Genomic DNA, 19006 nt, shown 5'->3' with positions numbered 1-19006 from the left:
AGTGGAAAAATGGTCTATTTTTTTTCTACTTCATTTTTCCCCATCAGAGCCATCTATTGTTCCAGCTTCACCAGAGCAGTCGGAGGTCAAGCGCCTCAGTGAAACACATTAAACGGTCACTAAATACGTCTTTTCTTCACTTGTCCTGTCAGGATTTCCCCTGATGTCTGGTGGATTTCAAGCTACAACAGTCTGTTCACAAGCTTCTTTTGTATTTCTTAAGTGTGAGGTGTTAAAATTCCCAGACTGCCAACATCACGCTTGATTTGGCATTGTTAAGATGTGATTGATACAGGTTGTCACAGACATTGCTAGAAAACAGTGCATGAGACCCGTAAATAAAGTTTTGAAAAACATTCGCTCAGTACTGGTCAATATCAACATAAAACCTAAAAGAGAGGAGACGAGCGATCAGCATTTAACATCAATAGTTCAGGACTTAATTAATTTACAGAAGTATATTTAGCATAAACAAGTGAAACCACCAACATGAAGACCACTGGCCTCTAATCCAACCTGCTAACATACAGTACATAAAATATGTTAAGCCACCTGTAATGCTTTATTCATTCGCACAACATACTTTCTTACTGAAAATATAGCCATTTGACCCTTCTAATCATGATGTGTTCTTAAGCCATTAGTGCTCCATCGCTCACCTGCCTCCTGTAACATTTGAAAGCCCCACTTCCACCCATGGATCCAGCTACAGGCTCTGAGTCTACCTTCTCCTCAGGGGAGAAGTTAGTATCGTCGTTCCCCACTCCCTCCTTGGTTATTTCGTGTTTGGAGAGAGGAAGTCACAGCCTAGATGCCAAACATCAGCGCTGTCTATTCTGCATATACATTTAATATATTCCATATGAGATGGCTAGCTGACATACAGTGAGCTTCAGAAGGCTGTTTGAACCAACACTTAAAACGTAAATGTTATTGAAAGTTTCTGTTTGGTGGACGACTTGTAAGCTCTGATTTTACCAGAACACTGCAAGGGCGTACTAAAGGTTGTCAGGCTTTGATTTAGATGTGTACATTTCCAGATAAGAAGGGAAACATGAAATCAGATTGCTGGAAATGACTTGAACTAAAATTGTTATCAGTATGTGTGACAATACATAAATGAATAAAAACTTTCCAAATTCCATCTGTAAACGCCATCGTAACAAGCCTGTAACTGAATAACTGGGCTATATGTTCATGGCACATTTGCATCAACCATCACACAGCACTACGTTTTGTGCACATGGACAGTAAGGGTGTTTCCATCTGTTTTCTTCATCCTTTTCCAACTTTGTGCTGTTATGGGTTTGGTTCCTTTCAGGTTTACCAGCTTATACAGGTATTAGGTTTCACTGGCTAATTCTGATATATGGGTGAAATGTGGTTGTGGTCACCTGAAGGGAGAATTTTGTGCGAGGCATCACTGCTTTATAAAAAGGCAGCTGAACGTCACTGAGTCTTTCCACAAAGAAAGCTCACTAACTCAATTTTGGGGTTTTCCACCTCACATTGTACCTTTTGTGCTCTACTGTTTTGCTGAGTAAACTTATTATTCGGTGGTCATGTTTGGGCCGCAGCTGGATGTGGAGGTGTTGAACACATATCTTCAGATTCATAGATTCCAGGTTCGGGGTGTCAAATTTGAAGTATTCCCAGCTGTATTTTCCAGCTGTCACTTTGTTCATGAAAATCAAACATACATCTTTACCAAGATCTCCTGGGTCTCCGTTATCATATTGTACAAATCTGAAATGCTGCCAAACTGCACCAGCTGTAATCTTTTGAGGGACTAACTCGTTTACACTTATGCCAAGGTTTTTTTTGGGGTTATTTTTGCCGTCTAATCTGTGGAAATGTGGTCCTGTGATGATAATAAAAATAGCGCTGATGCTTTTTTCCCAATACCATATTACTGTTCTACTATCCGATCTCAACAGTAATCTTAGCACATAAGGGTCTGTCAACGTGAGACATGCCGACAGTCTGATAGACTGGCAGGCAGAGCAAGAGATAGACTGTAAAACAGGCAGATACAGATGGGCAGTCAGACAGATGTACAAAGTAACAGAAAGGCACACAGGCAAGCCGGCTGGTTGGTTGGTCGACTGTAAAGCCCGGCTGGCTGGAATCGCTGAGTGGCTGTCTGATTACATAAGCTGGTTGACTGGTTGGACAGTTGACCGACTGGATAAATGGTCACATACTCTAAAGCCGGCTCACTTATTTTTGTATAAATGTCAAACAGCCGTAGGATCAGTGTGCTGGCCTGATTGGGAGGGAACCCAAGATGGAAAGAGAGCAGAGAAAGGGGGAGGAGAGACGGATAGAAAGAGAGAGAGAGAAGCAGAGCTAGACAGGGATATAGAATCATGTCAGTCCATCAGTACAGTGACAGCCAGGCGATTACTGCTCATTACCTGACTGACTAACTGACTGGCAATCTTGGCTGCGAGCGTGTGTGTGTGTGTGTGTGTGAGAGTGTGAGAATTCTCCTCTGTCTCTTGGTCACTCCATTTGAGACACATATCAAAGCACCATTTTATTCCCATTTGATAGACAGAAAGAGAAAAGGGATAATGATGCTTGTTTGGGTTTACACAATGTGTTTTGCCCAAAAACAGATTTTGCACTGTTAATAATGACTTATAACATTTAAGATGTGTATATGTTTTAATGGGACATGTTTTTTCCAATCAATACATTATTTATCAATGAATTTGTTTGAGCTAAATCTTCATCTAGGTCAATACCACAACATGTTGAAAACACAAAGAAAACAGCTTTATGTCTGCAGTTTCCAGTATCAGCCATAGTAGCTACTGCCATTACGTGCTTGATCAATAGAAGTCCTTCATGTACCAATCAACCTCTATCTAAATCTCCCATGAGTGTCACAATTTAACCTTGACCGATAGCAAAAATGCCCTTGAAAGTTCATGCATCCATGAAATTAAAAATGAAGTAGCAAAGCTTGCGCCCAATAATTGGTTATACTCATTTCACTTTGTTCACATTTTGTATGTTGACTAGTGAAATATTCATGTGAGAATGCAACTGCTGTCCCCTGTGGGCCACCAAAGTGATTTATTGTAGCCTGTGACCAGGCAATTCTCTTTCTAGTTGAGGAAATGGAAGGTGCACTGAAAGTGCAGCACACACAGTCTGTAAAAGTAGATGATGTCACACTACCAACAAAAGAAATGCCAATCCCATGCAATCCGCAGAATCATAATATATGATTCAAAGCTAAAAAATTATGTGATGGGTTACAAGGGGTTTTAGGTAAATGTGACACAAGCTAGTACATATTAGGAACGGTAAAAACAAAACAAACAGCACCTTACAGCAGCAGAACAGACATTTCTTCTCATCCTTGCCATAGCATGCCCCACTTATGCTTATTTTATTTAGTAATGGCAGGAACGGGGATAAACAGAAGCTTTGTGGTGATATGATATCCAACACAATACATATAGTATTTAGCCAAAACACAAAAAACAGCTGAATTGTGCTTACTCAGGACTACAACTGAAAATAATGTAATTATAAAAAACTACTGATTCAATGTGCTCATTGATAAATTTGTTCTATTTTTTCTTTTATACAATTTTGACATAATTTTAAACCTAAACCTGTAAACATGAACAAACATTCTAGTGAACACTATTACAGTACATGCAGAGCAAACCAGAACTTCACTGAACAAAATTTTATTTGAGAAAAAGCGAAATAAGAAACGGCTGGAAAGAGGGGGTAGCTTTGTCAAATCCCTTACAGAAAAAAAATCACACGTGAGATGTGTGGAGCACATGGTGATGGTACATACTGGAAACGTGGTTTTGGAATACTTTTGTGGTGTAATGTGTTAAGTCCATGTAAATTCCCATGTGAAACATATGGGATTACATGTGAAACCCATATAAATTCCCACATGACACCAATGCATCAACCCATGTGAAACCTTTGGGATTACATGTGAGCAAATACCCATGTGAAATCACCTGCACTTGCCAGCACTGATTTTATGAATTCAAATAAGATATAATGAAATGTACTGTAGATGTTGGCTATTTCATCACAAGTGAAGAGGGGGCAGATATTTGGCTGAATTTAAACCTCAAGGAGGAGTTTGTTTCTGTTGAAGTGTAAAATTGATTTTCACACACAGTATGTGTCCTCTTTAAGACTGAACTCCTAGTCATCCTGGCCAATCAGTCACTCGCTATCACTATATCAATATCAAAATCACTTCTTTCTCTCTTGCCCAAACCAATGTCACAAGAAAGCTTGGTGTCATGTTTGATGACCAGCTATCCTTCTCAGACCATATTGTATCCGTCTCCCGGTCGTGCCACTTTGCACTATACAACATCAGAAAAATCAGGCTTTACCTGACTTAGTACACCACCCAGCTCTTGCTCCAGGCCATGGTTTTCTCTCACTTTGACTACCGCAATGCTGGCGGGCCTCCCTTCACACGAAGTGAAACACTTGCAGATAGTCCAAGTGGCAACCCTTTGGTCTTTGATTAGCCAAAAATGGCACATCAGTCCCCTACTCATCAACCTACAGTGGCTACCCATGGCCTCCCAAATCACCCCACCCGAGCAGCTTCACTCCTAACATCTTTAACACCCTAACATTCCTAACTAGCACTTACTAGGTACTTTTGGTGCACTTCTTTACTTGATCTCCTAGCACTTATTGAATAGATGTAGTACTTAGTACCGACACCAAGTTCTGCTACTGAACTGAAGGTTTAGTGATGTCCCTCCCCGCCGAATGAGTAAATGTAATGCAAATGTAAATGATTGTCAGTTGTATCACTGTAACTTGCCAACAAGCATATATGTGGACAGCTAAAATATGAATTCATTTGCTTTTTATATTAAATTATACAAAGCTATAAGTGGGATTATTGTTAGTACTTTAAAAATATTAAGAAACTACACAAGCAGTTGTAATATGATAATAATAATCATAAGTTTCTTAAGTTTGCACACAACTATTAGCATGTCCTGTCCGCTGCTGGTGTGAACTGTGCACAATGTTTAATTAACCTAGCCACAGGGACCTGAATGCTTGGCCTCAAAAAGTATCTATAAACCCAAATAACCCAAAAGTTTGATTACTGGCTCAACAACTGAACAAAGAATAAATAAATAAAATGTGGTGCCACACACCACATTGTGACTAAAATCTCATTTACACTTATGAGAAGAAAAATGCTTTTCTTTTCTCCTTGTGGTTCATCTCATTACAAACCTTGCATCCCTCTCTCTTCTGTCCTTTCTCCATTTCTTCTGTCCCCTCCCTTCCCTTCCATCTCTCTTTCCGTTTGTCACTTTTCACATGCTCCCTTCATCTGTTTTTGTCTGTCCTCTGTGTCCTTGCTCTGAGGCCAGAGAATTCAACTTTTTCATTTTTCACTTCTCTCTGTTTTCACTGTCGTCTGTGTTGCTTAGCAGTTAAGTGGTTTCCTCTTTTACTGTCCTTTTTGTCCATCCACCTTTCTTCCACTGTCTGTACAAACCCTTATTCATGTTTGACTCTTTTCCACTTTCTCACATTCATCGTCAAATTTTTTGCGTGCCACAAAAACTATATTAACCTAGCTGACTTTTCCAATGATGTAAAATGTGTTTTATGAAATGGCAGATAATACAGAAAACAGAGTAATTGTTGACACTGTTTTGATTATGTTAGCACTTGAATACTGATTTAATATCTGTCTTCATTTCCCTCTATTCTAATTCCCTTTGGTTTTGTCTCCTCTACCCTTTCATTGTTGCATACATTGTGCATTGTGAACCAAGGAAAATTGATTGTGTCCAAACTTGTCCTCCAGTCATTGTTCCCCTGACCTGGATATATCAAGAGCTACTTTAACACTGTATTACGGTTTGTTTGCTTTCAGAGACACTCAAAGTAAAATGGCGTCAGTTCATGTTTTTTAATTTCCTGTTCTGCTTGTAATAACAATAGCACAATAAAATGTACATGTAAGATTAAAATCATGAATCTAAATAATAACTGGAAAAAAAAGCATTTTTAAAAGGGAAATCTGTAGATAGAATAGAATAGGGTTACATGTTGAAGCCACATCCTGCAGCTCTTCCTGGGTGATATCCAGGTGTTCCCAGGCCAGATTGAATATGTAATACCTGGGGTCTTTGATCTGCCCCGAGGTTTCCTCCCAGTCAGACATGCCCAGAATACCTCCACCAGGACGCATCCCTATTGGGTGCAGAATGACCTCAACTGGTCAATAAGAAGCAGTGATTCTACTGAGTCTCTTCTAAGTATCAGATATCCTCATCCTTGCATTAAGAGCGAGCTCAGACATTTCATGAAGACATTTTGGTCCCTTACTTAGTTCTTCAGTTGGGGTACAGTTTTTCCCCAGGGAGCAAACCACCATATCAAGCAGAGCACTGTGGTCTCAGACATGGAGATGCTGAACCTCATACTGACCATTCACCTTCATCTGCAAACAAAGCCAGCAGAGCTCCATCATCTGTAAAAGATCATCAAAATTGACACATTGCTTTTGGCTGTGCCTAGAAAACCAAACAGGTTTCTGGAATCCAACACCTGCAGTCAGTGCACTTGTTTGTTGTTGTTCATTTATTGGTTTGAAAAGCATTCTGTAAATTTGGGTTTGGATTTTGTGTTGGGGTTTTACTCTTTATAGTGGCAAATAAAGATATGTTTTGATCCACTGTATGATAGTGAGTCCGTAGAGGTATAGATGCACGACTTAAGCTGTATCTTTGTCTAGTACATCTATATGCTTCTGTCAAATGTGCAGCAAGGTTGGTGATTGACTTAACCTTGAAATTACTTGATTCCATACCAGAACTCCCAGTCATAACTGTATGAAAGTCAGATGTCAGTGTCCCCACTGAATAAGTGTTTCTTCATTATATACCCTGTTTTTATCCACATTATTTTGGCTTCATTATCTTGGCAAGTCAATACATCTCGTTCAATTCCAGCTCTTTCAGTTTTGTGTTGTTTATTCCCTCAGAAACCTCCCTATTCTCCTCCAAAATTATTTAACCACTACCTCTCAATTGAGTCTCAAAAGGCAGTTTCAGCATGAGCTCCAGTGTAATCAAGAGCTCACCTGACTTTTCCTATCACATGTTAGTTTGCTTGTTTTGCTATAAATTGCAATATGGTTTTATTTTCAGTGTTTGTTCTAAGTGTCTGGGCACACGATATGGTTGGTTAGGTTGGTCAGTGGTGTATCAAAGATTTATTTTGAGAGAATCGGAAAATCATTCCCTTCACTGTCTGTTTTCTTCAACGGAGAAGACAGCAGGAAACCTGAGAGTATAGCACAAAGTTGGGAAAACACAAAAGAGAAGGTCTCATAAAACTGATCTCGGGCCAGCAGGAATCTTTATGGCCACAGGGCTGGGGGTCTTAACCACCACATCAACATTGTATTTTACTGTCATATACTTATTTATTTTTCAGACTTGGCAGTATGCTTACCCTCCGCGGCCAAAGCCCACTTGAGAAAAAGTGAAAGCATTCCCACAAACAACAGACAGTTTGCAAGAGTGTTTCAGGTTTTCAGATCTGATGTTGCCTCGTTCTTCTCTTTCAGAAGTCAACAGTCAACTGTCTTGCTGTGTTTTGGAGTATTTTTTTTAAGCATTTCTTTGTGTTTTTCAGGTTGTCGGGATTCATGCTGCCCTCTCCTATAGTCAGCAGTGGATCTATATTGGCCTTGTGGTTTACCACAGACTTTGCCGTCAGTGCACAGGGCTTCAAAGCGGTATATGAAGGTAAGACCTTGTGTGAGTGTTCATAGTGATGTGTGAATGCTGATCATGATACACAGACTGTTTCTGAGGCGACAGTGATGAGAGATTTGATACTGCAAAGTGACTGAATCATGTCAGAAAATGTACATGAATAACAGTGTGCTTTAAGTAACACAATATGCTAAGTAAAGTGAAAATAAGCCTGGACATTACTGATTATGATTATTACTGACTAGAACATAAAGTATGCACAACAAACGATGTAGTGCTTCATCTAAATGACAGGATGGTTGCGGTTACTTGGAGTGATTTTACTGACATGGTTGGAGTCAATAGCGATGTTCTACACTTTGGTTACAGTTGCTATTGATTAGAGGATATCTAATTCAGATTAGCTGTTTTATCAGTGTCTAACTTTTTAAATCATCATTGTCTTTCTTAGTGAGAATCACTTGGAGATGTTTTAGATCAGGTATTAGAAGTAAGTTGGTTTTTCATAGACTCTGTGTCAGTTTATAGCACTGAGAAATCCTCTGTTGATCAAAATTAGTTGAATAAGCAGTGATGTAGATGCAGAAAATGTCTCTGGACTCAGGGTGAAACTGTATTGCAGAACTCTGCTTCTGATTTATGAGAATAACTGTTCATGTTAATAGTTCTGTGTGGGCGAGTCTTGGCTCACAGCCCAGAGCTGCTATCTTGGTTGTCCCTCCATCAGTGGGAACTATACATTATATGTATATTTATTCATATTCTATAGACATATATTCACAACTTGTGTCCTGTATTCGTATTCCTGCACTGAGAGGTGTATGTTCATGTAGGTGCTTGCCATGCTGATTTCCTGGCTGCATGTAGTTTTGCTTTGTGTCTTATGTGTGTGCTATGAATGTTGTATGTCAGACTGTTGCATGTCTATGTGCCTTTTGCAATGTAACACAAATGTTTAGCCTGACCTTTGGAAGATACGCGCACACAAACACATACACACACATACACAACATATACAAGAGCGCTCCATTATGCTTGTATAACAGGTCATCTATGAATCATGAACTCTAAATATCAAACACAAACTCAAGAGACCAGATATACACATTTACTCTCCTGTGTGTGTGTGTGTGTGTGTGTGTGTGTGTGTGTGTGTGTGTGTGTGTGTGTGTGTGTGTGTGTGTGTGTGTATACGTGTGTGTGTGTACGTGTGTGTGTGTACGTGTGTGTGTACGTGTGTGTGTGTGTACGTGTGTGTGTGTGTGTGTACGTGTGTTTGTACGTGTGTGTGTCACCTTTGTCATACTGAATCTCAGTGCGTTTTGGTGTGTGTATTCCTGGATGTGTATCATTTGTGTGTTTGTGTATGTTGAAAGCAAACCTGACAGCCATTAAACCTTTTTCCAGGAAGTACTTTGTCTTTATTCTTTCTATCCATTGTTCTGTTTCACATCTGTAGGGACCTCTAAGTGTGCTTGTTGCCTCAGGAATGCTTGGTAGGGTGTGTGTGCGTGTGTGTGTGGGTGTGTGTGCGTGTGTGTGCGTGTGTGTGTGTGTGTGTGTGTGTGTGTGTGTGTGTGTGTGTGTGTGTGTATGCATGTGCGTGCATGTACGTGCACATATGTGTGCATCCATGTAGGTAGGTATGTCAGTTGACTGATAGGTCTTTCTGCTAATGTCACTTTGTTTTGCATTAAGTCCTAGACATCAAAAATTGATTCATGTCTGTTTGTATGTGTGCTTGTACGTGTATTTGTGGGTGTGAATACTTGTCTGTGTGTGTGTGTGAGAGAGAGAGAGAGAGACACAGAGAGAGAGAGAAAGAAATAAGAGAAATAAAACACTGAAAAGAAAGTAGGTGTCTATTGCAGATTAGATTCAGTTTCGAGGTAAGGAGATAGACTTCAGTCGCAGCCTTATAGCAGAGTATCAGAGGGAAGATAAACTGTGACACTTAACACTATGTTATTTTCCATGCTATGCTATATTATTTGTGCAAAATGCAATCAAATAAAAAAAACATTTTGTGGCAAAAATAATCTAGTTACATTGTTCAAAGGATTGTGTCTCTCAAATGAGAAACAAACAGTTATCACAAACCATATCCTTTGCCACATGTAATGCAGTCTACCAAAACAAAGTCATTGTTCACTGAAAAGTTAATAGCATGTGTAATACAACACGTTGAGACATCAAATATTAATCAGTTGCGCATCTCAAATTGTCAGACAATTTCAGAGAGATTTTAGGGTGTGCTATGCAGCTTTAACCACACTTTGATAGATAGCACTCAGATATTACTGTTAACTGTCATAGTCATGACTTTTTGACTTGAAACAAAAACACTTGTTGGCTGCCTGCTCAAGTTGTTGAGGCCAAACCCTGATGCAGGAAAAATGTGGCACTGTGGGAATCACCTCTGTTCCTGTCATCACTTAGGCTGAATCCAGAGCAGATGCATGATTCATCTCTGATTTGGGATGCTTGTTATAATCTGCAGAGTTAGACAGGCAAAAGTTTGTTTTCATCTAACCAAGAAAGAAACTGGGACCACCTACTGGGTGAGAATCATGAGTGAAATGTTTGATGGGAATACGATATTAGCAGTGTTTGTGTTCAGATTAAGAAAGCAAAAGGAGTTTTACTGTGCATATCAACCTATATGCTCTTTTATTTATCCTTTAACCTGTATCTCTGTTCAGCTATGTAAAGCCGGAGACCCTGCATACCCATATATTGCATAAATTGCTAATGTGAATACCTTTAAAAACTGATCGTAAATGTGCTCGGGTTACCAGATAGGTTACGATATCACAAACTTGAATTCATAACCACGGACACATGCGAGATCTTAAGACCCCATCTGATAGCACATTTAACCGATGGCAGTTAATACATCACTGTGTCTGACAAGAGGTGGGCATTTGGATTCAGTCAATGACTTGTTTTTATGTTTTGTCCTGAGAGAAACCCCTTCCTAGTTTGCTGTTGATATCTTGAAAAGCATCTGTGAATGTAAAGTTTGTGTTTTGGGGGTATTGTTTTGTGCTGTTACCGTTTTTAACTTTTGTCTCTGTATTTTGGATATTGTCCCTGTCATTGCAATGGTTTCATGTTGCAACCAGTTATCCTTATGGAATGAAAAACAAACACAATAGAATCACTAATATTAACTTTATGTGACCTGATTTATATAAATTACAGTTATTATTCAGCATAATTATTTCCAGCATCTTCTTTCCTCCTCTGCTATTTTCTGTTTATTGAAGGCAATGGACTCACCTACATCTTTTCTCTCTTCAACCTTGTCTTCTCCCTTCCCAAGTCCTTCTCTGTTTCTGTTCATTTAAACTAATTCACACTAACAAAGAATCTATTCGGCCCTGTCTTGTTATTGTCTTTAACAACCCATCTCCCCTGTCTGTCTGCCCCTCTCTGTTAACATAGCAGGTTCTGTTAACAAATCTTTGCTCTGTTCTATCCTTTTATTAAAGGAAACCAAATTGAACTATAAGTCTGAACACAGAGCTAACTGATAAGACTCCAGTCGCCTGAGAGAGGGATGGAGGGAGAGAGAGAGAAAGAGAGAGGGAGGTTGGGTCAAATGTAGCTGTAAGTGGTGGAAAGCGAAGCCCTGCTGATAAAAAAAAAGCAAGTTTGCAAACCAGCTCTGCAAGACAAGATAATCATCAATTAATTTCCCCTGAAGCAGAAAGAGAGGGAGGGAGGGATAGAGAGAGAGAGAGAGAGAGAGAGAGAGATTTGAAGGGAGAAACTTAAAGGGAGAGAGGTGTGAAAAGAGAGATGGCTAGGAAGACGAGGGAGGGGTAGATTGACAGAAGGAGGGGATTTTATATCTGGCTATATCTAGTTTGTTGTCTTCACCACATTAGGGATGAAACACAACATTACTCAAGAGAACAAATATCCTACATATCCTCATCATCATCATCATCATCATCATCATCATCATCATCATCCTGAAATTAAAAAGAGAAGGTTTTGAAGTGCTTCATTCATGTTTTATTAACCATAATGGTGTTTTGTATTTTGTATTCAGGTGCATTGGGGTCCTGGATGGAGCATTTTTGTCACATGTAATTCTCTCATCTCCCACACCACCATCTCCGTCTGTTTCCCCTGCAAAAAAAAGTTATAAAATAATTTTAAATATTTATATTTATTTCCTCTGTGTTCAGGAATCATTCAGTGAGTGTAAACTCTTTACAGCTGCCTCATCAGGAGTTAGACCTGCAGCTATAGTTGTGGACTTTTTTGAAAAAATGTGTTGTGTGTCCAATTGGAACCTCTCTCCACAAAGGTGGTGTTTTTCGAAGGTAAAAGATGCCCTTGTGCACGTTCCTGCTGCAGCTGGAAGCTGAACATATGTTTAGCACTCATGGTGCCAAATGCTAAAAGTTATAAATATTTCAACTTTTAGTAAAAGATTGCCTTGCTTCAAATGAGTTGCAATTGCCGCTTAGCAACGAGAAGCACTACCAGCACTAAGCCCTAAGCATCCGTTATGTGATGCTACCTATAAGAGGAAAGGCTGCTGGTTACCACCCAGTGGTTACAGGGCCTTACTTTCTCGTAGTGACAAGACTGTCACTAACAAGTGGTCGTCTCCTTGCTGCTTCCAGTCTACCTGTGACTGTAGATTGAGTAAACTGATCAACAAAAAATGGGTCAGACTTCTTCAGCTTTATTAAATGTCAGTTACTTAATATGGCATGTTTGGAAACAACAAGTGCAGCTGTGGTGCTTGTTACTGATGTTATAAAATACATATGTTAGTTGGGTTCGATGGTTGAAACTTAATGACAAACCTCTTTTTGTTCAAAATCACTATGAATGTATAATACAGTTTAAATACAAAATGATGATTAATATTTGATTTGTATGAAATCAAAAATGGGTTCATCTTATTTTATTAACTGATGTATTTTTAATGTGTAAATTCTATGTGAAGCCAGTATACAAATGACCATAAAACTAATTGTTTTCTGGAGAAAAGATGTTTTAACAATTCTGATTTAACATCTTGAGTAAGAATACAAGAGAAGTGCTCCAATTAACCAGGCCTATTAATTAAAACTGGTGGTAATTATGTACAATATGCACTATAACAGTTGATCTGTGTGTGTGTGTGTGTGTGTGTGTGTGTGTGTGTGTGTGTGTGTGTGTGTGTGTGTGTGTGTGTGTGTGTGTGTGTGTGTGTGTGTGTGTGTGTGTGTGTGTGTGTGTGTGTGTGAGTGTGAGTGTGAGAAAGAAAAAGAGAGTGAGAGAGGATTTTTGACTCCCACCACCACCTTACAGACAAAGTAGGAACATCATCTTCAAAGTCTCAACCTCCCACACCCACTCTCCCCAAACACACACACTTTCTCTCTCTCTCTCTCTCTCTCTCTCTCTCTCTAAGAGAAAGAGGGCGAGTGTACGTTTTTCAGTCCCTAGGCTAGCTGCAGAGTTTCCTCTCCTGTTGAGGGACTTCTGTGAAAAATACGACTTGGAAACCCTTTAAAGGGACTCTGCACATTAAACACAAGCACACGCGCACACATAGAGGCTCATACACACACACACGCGAGTGCATGCAAACACACACACACACACACCGACACAAACATTTGCACACACATACATTTTACATTTGAGATTACATAGGGATCACACTGGAAAAGTAACAGGCTGTGTTCCTGTTTGCGTGTACATGTTTCAGTGCATGTGTTACAGGTCACGGGTATTTTTGTTTTTTTTTCATTTCTTGTTGTTATGGCGATATTTACCATTTCACCTTGTATAGATTATTATGGGGTATCACTTTTACACTGCATTACAACACATAATGTGTGAGTGCCCGTGCCTGAATGTGTGTATATCTGTAAAATTGCAGGAAGTTCATCCCCTTTGGTGTTGGCATTTCCACCGTCTCTGTCTCTCTCTCTCTCTCTTCCTCCCTCTCTGCTGTGCAGACTAGTGTAGAATCCATTAGGAACACTTCTAGGAGCTTCCAAATCTTGCTGACTTGATGCAAGGCTTTGCACAGACTGTGGCACGAGCCCTGTAGCCACCAACCATTGGACGAGATGCAAAAAGATCGCAGCCTCCTGCTCTGGGATTTTAGGTCCTTAGACATGATGTTACACATAAGAAAGATTTATTCATCTAGAGTTTTTTCCTCTGCCTCTAGCCAGATAGTTTTCTTAGTGGTGCCTTTATTTCACAGAGTTTCGCCTTACTAAATCTCGGAGGGCTGCAAATAGCCATTGCAGAAAATTGCACTGCTGTAGATGGGAATTTTGACATAGTATGAATATAAAACACAGCATGTTGGCAGACTGACTAAAACATATTTGGAGGAGTTACTTCCAGATGTAAGGGTTCAGAAAGATGAACAACTAAATTGATTATTATAGATAGTCAATTCTGCCACTGCTTAAAGTGACAGTGACAGTGATAATTTTATATCTTTTCATTTTTTTATTACTTTTCCTTACTAATAAAGAAATTATTTTGTTTTGTTAATAATTTGTTAGGTAGTTGTTTTATTAGTTATTTGGTTGGCTGGTTAGCTGGTTGTTTGGTTAAATTTTACACTTTTTACCGGAACCTGAAACTGCTGGAAATTCACATCAGGAGTGGGACGTCAGTGATGTTTCAGCATCCATCTGTTCGGTCAGCACAGTCTCCAGTCTAGGTTTGACCGTCACTGTCCCCAGCTGACCTGTTAGTAGAGACAATGACTGGTCAAACTGCCTTCACTAGGCTGAGTAACATTAGAAATTTACTGGACAAAAATAGTTTTCAAGTAGCCTCTTTGAGGAGTATACAAGAAGAAAGCACCACTGCTTTTATTTATTGATTCATTAAGTTTATTCCCCCTGCCAGATAAACTTCTAGAGACTCCAGACAGACTTCCTGTGGAGATCATGTATCACTAAGTGCAACAGGAAGAAAATAATAGCCTTGGAGCACAAAGAACACAGGACTCCACTGTTGCTGTTCTATGTGAATTGGCCCATTATTTCTATTAGAGAACAGTAAAAAAAAAAAAAAAAATACATTGATTTATTCATTTTAAGTCTTGTTTATTGATTTCTTCATTTTTAAATCTTTTTTTTTTTCTTTGAGCTGCTTCAATGGGAAAACTTTCCCCTCAGAGATCAATATGAGCTTATTTGATCTTATCTTGCTACATTTGATAGAATCAAAGAGTAGTATCTGTTTGGTGAGAAGGATGAGTGACAAATGTCAAATACAATTCAAAAAGCATTTTGTGTGGACTGCACTTTATTATTTAAATGATTGTGTCACAACCTAAATTAATTTCTAATTGCATGCTCCATCCAACATTACACATTGAAATTCTAAAGTCATTTTTCACCACATGCTTTACGTTGTTCTCATCTTCTTGGCTGGTGTAATTTCCCTGTTTGAATGACAGTCTACCAGTCTGTTAGGCTCCAAGGTGGATCCAGCTTGCTAAATATAGAATCAACACAAAGCTCCAGAAGTTTCACATGTGAAGGTTTAGAGATCATCAACCCTTGTTTTTAGTCTGTGTTTGCGATAAAGACAAATGTATTTTTAATATCTAAAATATGCTTGAAGCATCTATGTTCACGAGCACCAGAGGCTAAAAGAAGTATTGACTTCCTTAAGAAATTTTGTCCACTCATGGTGTCCTAAATTTGTCATTACACATCATTCTCATCATTATACCTTTAAAACAGTACGTCTTCAAGCTTTAACGACCATATAGGCCGCTTGGCCCTACCATCAGACACAACCTGCAGCAGTGCAACAGCAGCAGGCGTGACGGACCATCGTTGTCATAATAACAATAATAAGTAAAGGTGGTGGAACAGTCACGGTTTTATTAGGTTTAGGCACAAAAATGACTTGGTTAGGATTTGGAAAAGATTGTGGTAAGATTGTGGTACGTTCTATACAATCATAAACCCAAGGTTAAGGTCAGGGATACAAGAAACAATCTCGACTTTTGATTTCCTGTGCTTTGTCGACCCATCCATCCACACCAACCTCCTCCTTATGCAGCCTTTGTCAGTACTACGTCACCTGACTTTGCTTCTTCATAATGACTATAGAGGTCGCTTAACAATAAATTGTAATAAGCTGCTCGCACAGGTGATCTATAGGGCCTTTTTTTCAGGACAGTCTCCTTTGAAATTTGGATAATGTAATCAACAACTACACTTCTGTCAGCATTTCCTTCATCTGAACATACTGTAGCTGCTGGTGTAGAAAAATGCTTGTGTTCTATATTTAGCATTTATAGATTCACAATAATAACTGCTTTCATTAGGTCAGAGAATTATTGAGCTTGTAGATTTGGCAACAGCAACACAGACTCCATCTATCTGAGTGAAAGTTAGAGGGTAAACAAGTCTCAGTCATTCCAAAGGAAAATAAATTCATTTGGATTTCCTTTTGATTAGCTTGTTGAGGAAATGGGTTGTGTGTATACTGATGAAATGGGTTATATATACATGTAAAATATTAGCTGTTTGAAGTGGAAATGGTTAAGATGACTGAAATTAATGGGCTTGGTGTAAATATAATATGTTTATGTAAATTGCTTTGATGTATGTAATAGGATGTCTTAAAGTAGAGCACTCGTGCACACATACATGTAAACGAAAACACACGCAGGCACACACATGAAAAGACAGATTATACACCTTAGATTCTCATTTCAGTATTCAGTGTGTATGCAGGTTAGGTTTGTAAAAAAATATATAACTGTAATATCCTTTCATATCTTAAGTGGAAATGATGCTGCAACCAGCTGAGACAAATGATACACAAAACATAGAAAATGTCAATTCCTAAGTTTCTGAGAAGTGTGTGTGTGTGTGTGTGTGTGTGTGTGTGTGTGTGTCTGTGTGTGTGTGTGTGTGTGTGTGTGTGTGTGTGTGTGTGTGTGTGTGTGTGTGTGTGTGTGTTTTTTCTCAGCAGGATATCAATGATTATGATTACGACTGACATTTACTGCATTTCTCTGTTACCAGTGCATGGCCCATTTTAACTCGCTATTGACCTGTTATCCCCTGCTCCTATCAGTATCTGTGTGCCCTTCATTGAGAATAATAGGTTGGCGGGTTTAGTCAAAGCCAATGGATTCAGCAGGGAAGCTTCTTAGAGCAAACATAGCAAATCATTAAAGGAAGGAAGGACTACTGGTGGATTTGTCAACTTGGATAGTCAGGTGCTGCTACATATTTGTGTGTGTGTGTGTGTGTGTGTGCGTGTGTGTGTGTGTGTGTGTGTGTGTGTGTGTGTGTGTGTGTGTGTGTGCGTGTGTGTGTGTGTGTGTGTTGTGTGTGTGTGTGTGTGTGCGTTTGTGTGTGTGTGTGTGTGAGTGTGAGTGTGTGTGTGTGAGATAAAGAGAGCAGGAGAGCGACAGTGAGAGTGAGAGAGAAATGGGAGAAGCAGTCCGTTACACCATTAACCCATATTGACTGGAACACCATAGGAAGCTCTTCACTGTGGGAGTGTGTCATATAACGCTGTTGTTACTGACGCCAGCAGTAGTCAGCTACATCGATCAAAGCAGCAATGTCAACTATCCTGCTGTGTGTGTGTGTGTGTGTGTGTGTGTGTGTGTGTGTGTGAGAGCGTGAGTGTGTCAGAGGAGTGTCCAAGGGTGATTCCACCCTCATCAGAGCATGTTGTCAGAGCCAAGGCAGATACTCTCTCACTCTCTCACACACACATTTTTAGCGAGTGTTGTGAGTGTGTAATCAACTTCCCACCATGCAGTAAAGTCAATATGACATCTAAGCGGTTTGAACTTAGCACCCTTTTTGTGCTATTCTCAGGCTGTTTGTGCTAGCTGCTCTCCGCACAGTAACTAAGAGCAGAGGGATATTTGCTCAATCACACCTGGGAAATGTTCAGCACATCCATGGTGTTGTTTTATTGGCTAGTGGACAGCGCTTCTTCAGCAGCTAAAGATATTGAGCCTTACTCAGAGTTGAGTTCCAGGCATTTAGGTTTTCTTCTATCACTGAGCCATAGAAATATGTAAATAATGCAAGCTTAAATTTAATATTTCTTCTCCTATAGCCATGATATCTTGTTAACCACAAAGCACTACATGGACTTAGAAGTTATGGGATTGGATATTATTAACCTGGCCTACTATTTGCCAGTCATTCATCATATTTAAGTGAAATTTCTGAGGTTAAATTTCATTCATGATCCACCATTCAGGTTTGAGGCAGGTCCAGTGATTTTCTAACCATCGCCCCAGGTAGGATGGCATGACTGCCATTAAAAACTTAAGTTGAAGATTCATGAAGGACATCATTTGAGGCTACAGATGCTGTGGTGGTATTGATTTTCCTGCTCAATATTATTCTACCAGAAATTGTTTTCAAAGTCACACGGACACATACTGCAGCTCATTTGTTAAAGCTAGGCCTGCTAGTTAGACCTAGAAAATGTAAAACACTGGAGAGACAAACAAAACAGTTCACATACAGAGTATGCATTTGCTAAACTTGTTCACTGACACATTGTGCATGTGTTTATCACATTGCTGACCTCAGAGGTTAATGCTACATTCAGTAAATGTCAGGAATTTAAACATTTAGAGATGTAAAAAGTATGACATTCGGATAATGTGACATGGGACCCCCCAAGTTTAGATTTTCTTATCTCTTACATCCCACAAGTTACAATTCAGTGCAATTCAATTGCACTGTAATAGTCTAATGTGAATTGGGGGACAGAGATAAAAGATTTCTGTTGCCTTTTCATATCTGTGTGCCCCCTTTTTATCCTCTGTGTTTCTCTCTCTGATGATAAGCAGAGCTTATAAAATCTGTGTGACAATCTTCAAGACAGGAAGGGCTCGCTTGCTGTCATTTAAGCGACGTTCTCTCTCTGACTCTCAGTCATGCTTTCAGTTTCTCTCTGGCTTTCACTGTCTGAGTTTCTAACTCTGGCTCTCACACCTTAAATCTTTAATACATCATGGCCATCCAAGGGAAAGAGGCAGATTATTATTATCAAATTCTGGTTGTGGCTTGTAAAACGTTTCCAGTGAATAGCTATATAGAATTTTGATAACTTGGACATCCCTTTCTTTACAAATTGATTATTTTCTTGTGTCATTTTTTTAATGTCTCAGTCAGGGGCTAATAGGGTTGGTCACAGATGAGGATAATCAGTAGATTGTCTTTTCACTCCAACACAATACATAGGTT

The 19006-nt window shown here is 39.3% G+C and overlaps 1 protein-coding gene across 1 annotated transcript in view; it reads left to right on the top strand.

Moving 5' to 3' along the window:
* LOC130174222 (CUB and sushi domain-containing protein 1-like) overlaps nucleotides 1–19006 on the top strand; it is a 409154-nt gene that overhangs the window by 120517 nt on the left and 269631 nt on the right. The window contains exon 3 of the mRNA XM_056383857.1: nucleotides 7687–7799. Within this exon, the coding sequence (XP_056239832.1) occupies nucleotides 7687–7799 (113 nt within the window). The remainder of the gene's footprint in view (nucleotides 1–7686; nucleotides 7800–19006) is intronic.

This window comes from Seriola aureovittata, chromosome 1, assembly GCF_021018895.1.
Source record: "Seriola aureovittata isolate HTS-2021-v1 ecotype China chromosome 1, ASM2101889v1, whole genome shotgun sequence".
Taxonomy (NCBI): Eukaryota; Metazoa; Chordata; class Actinopteri; order Carangiformes; family Carangidae; genus Seriola; species Seriola aureovittata.
The sequence above is the reverse complement of the archived record's forward strand: the minus strand, read 5'-3'. Positions and strand labels throughout refer to the sequence as shown.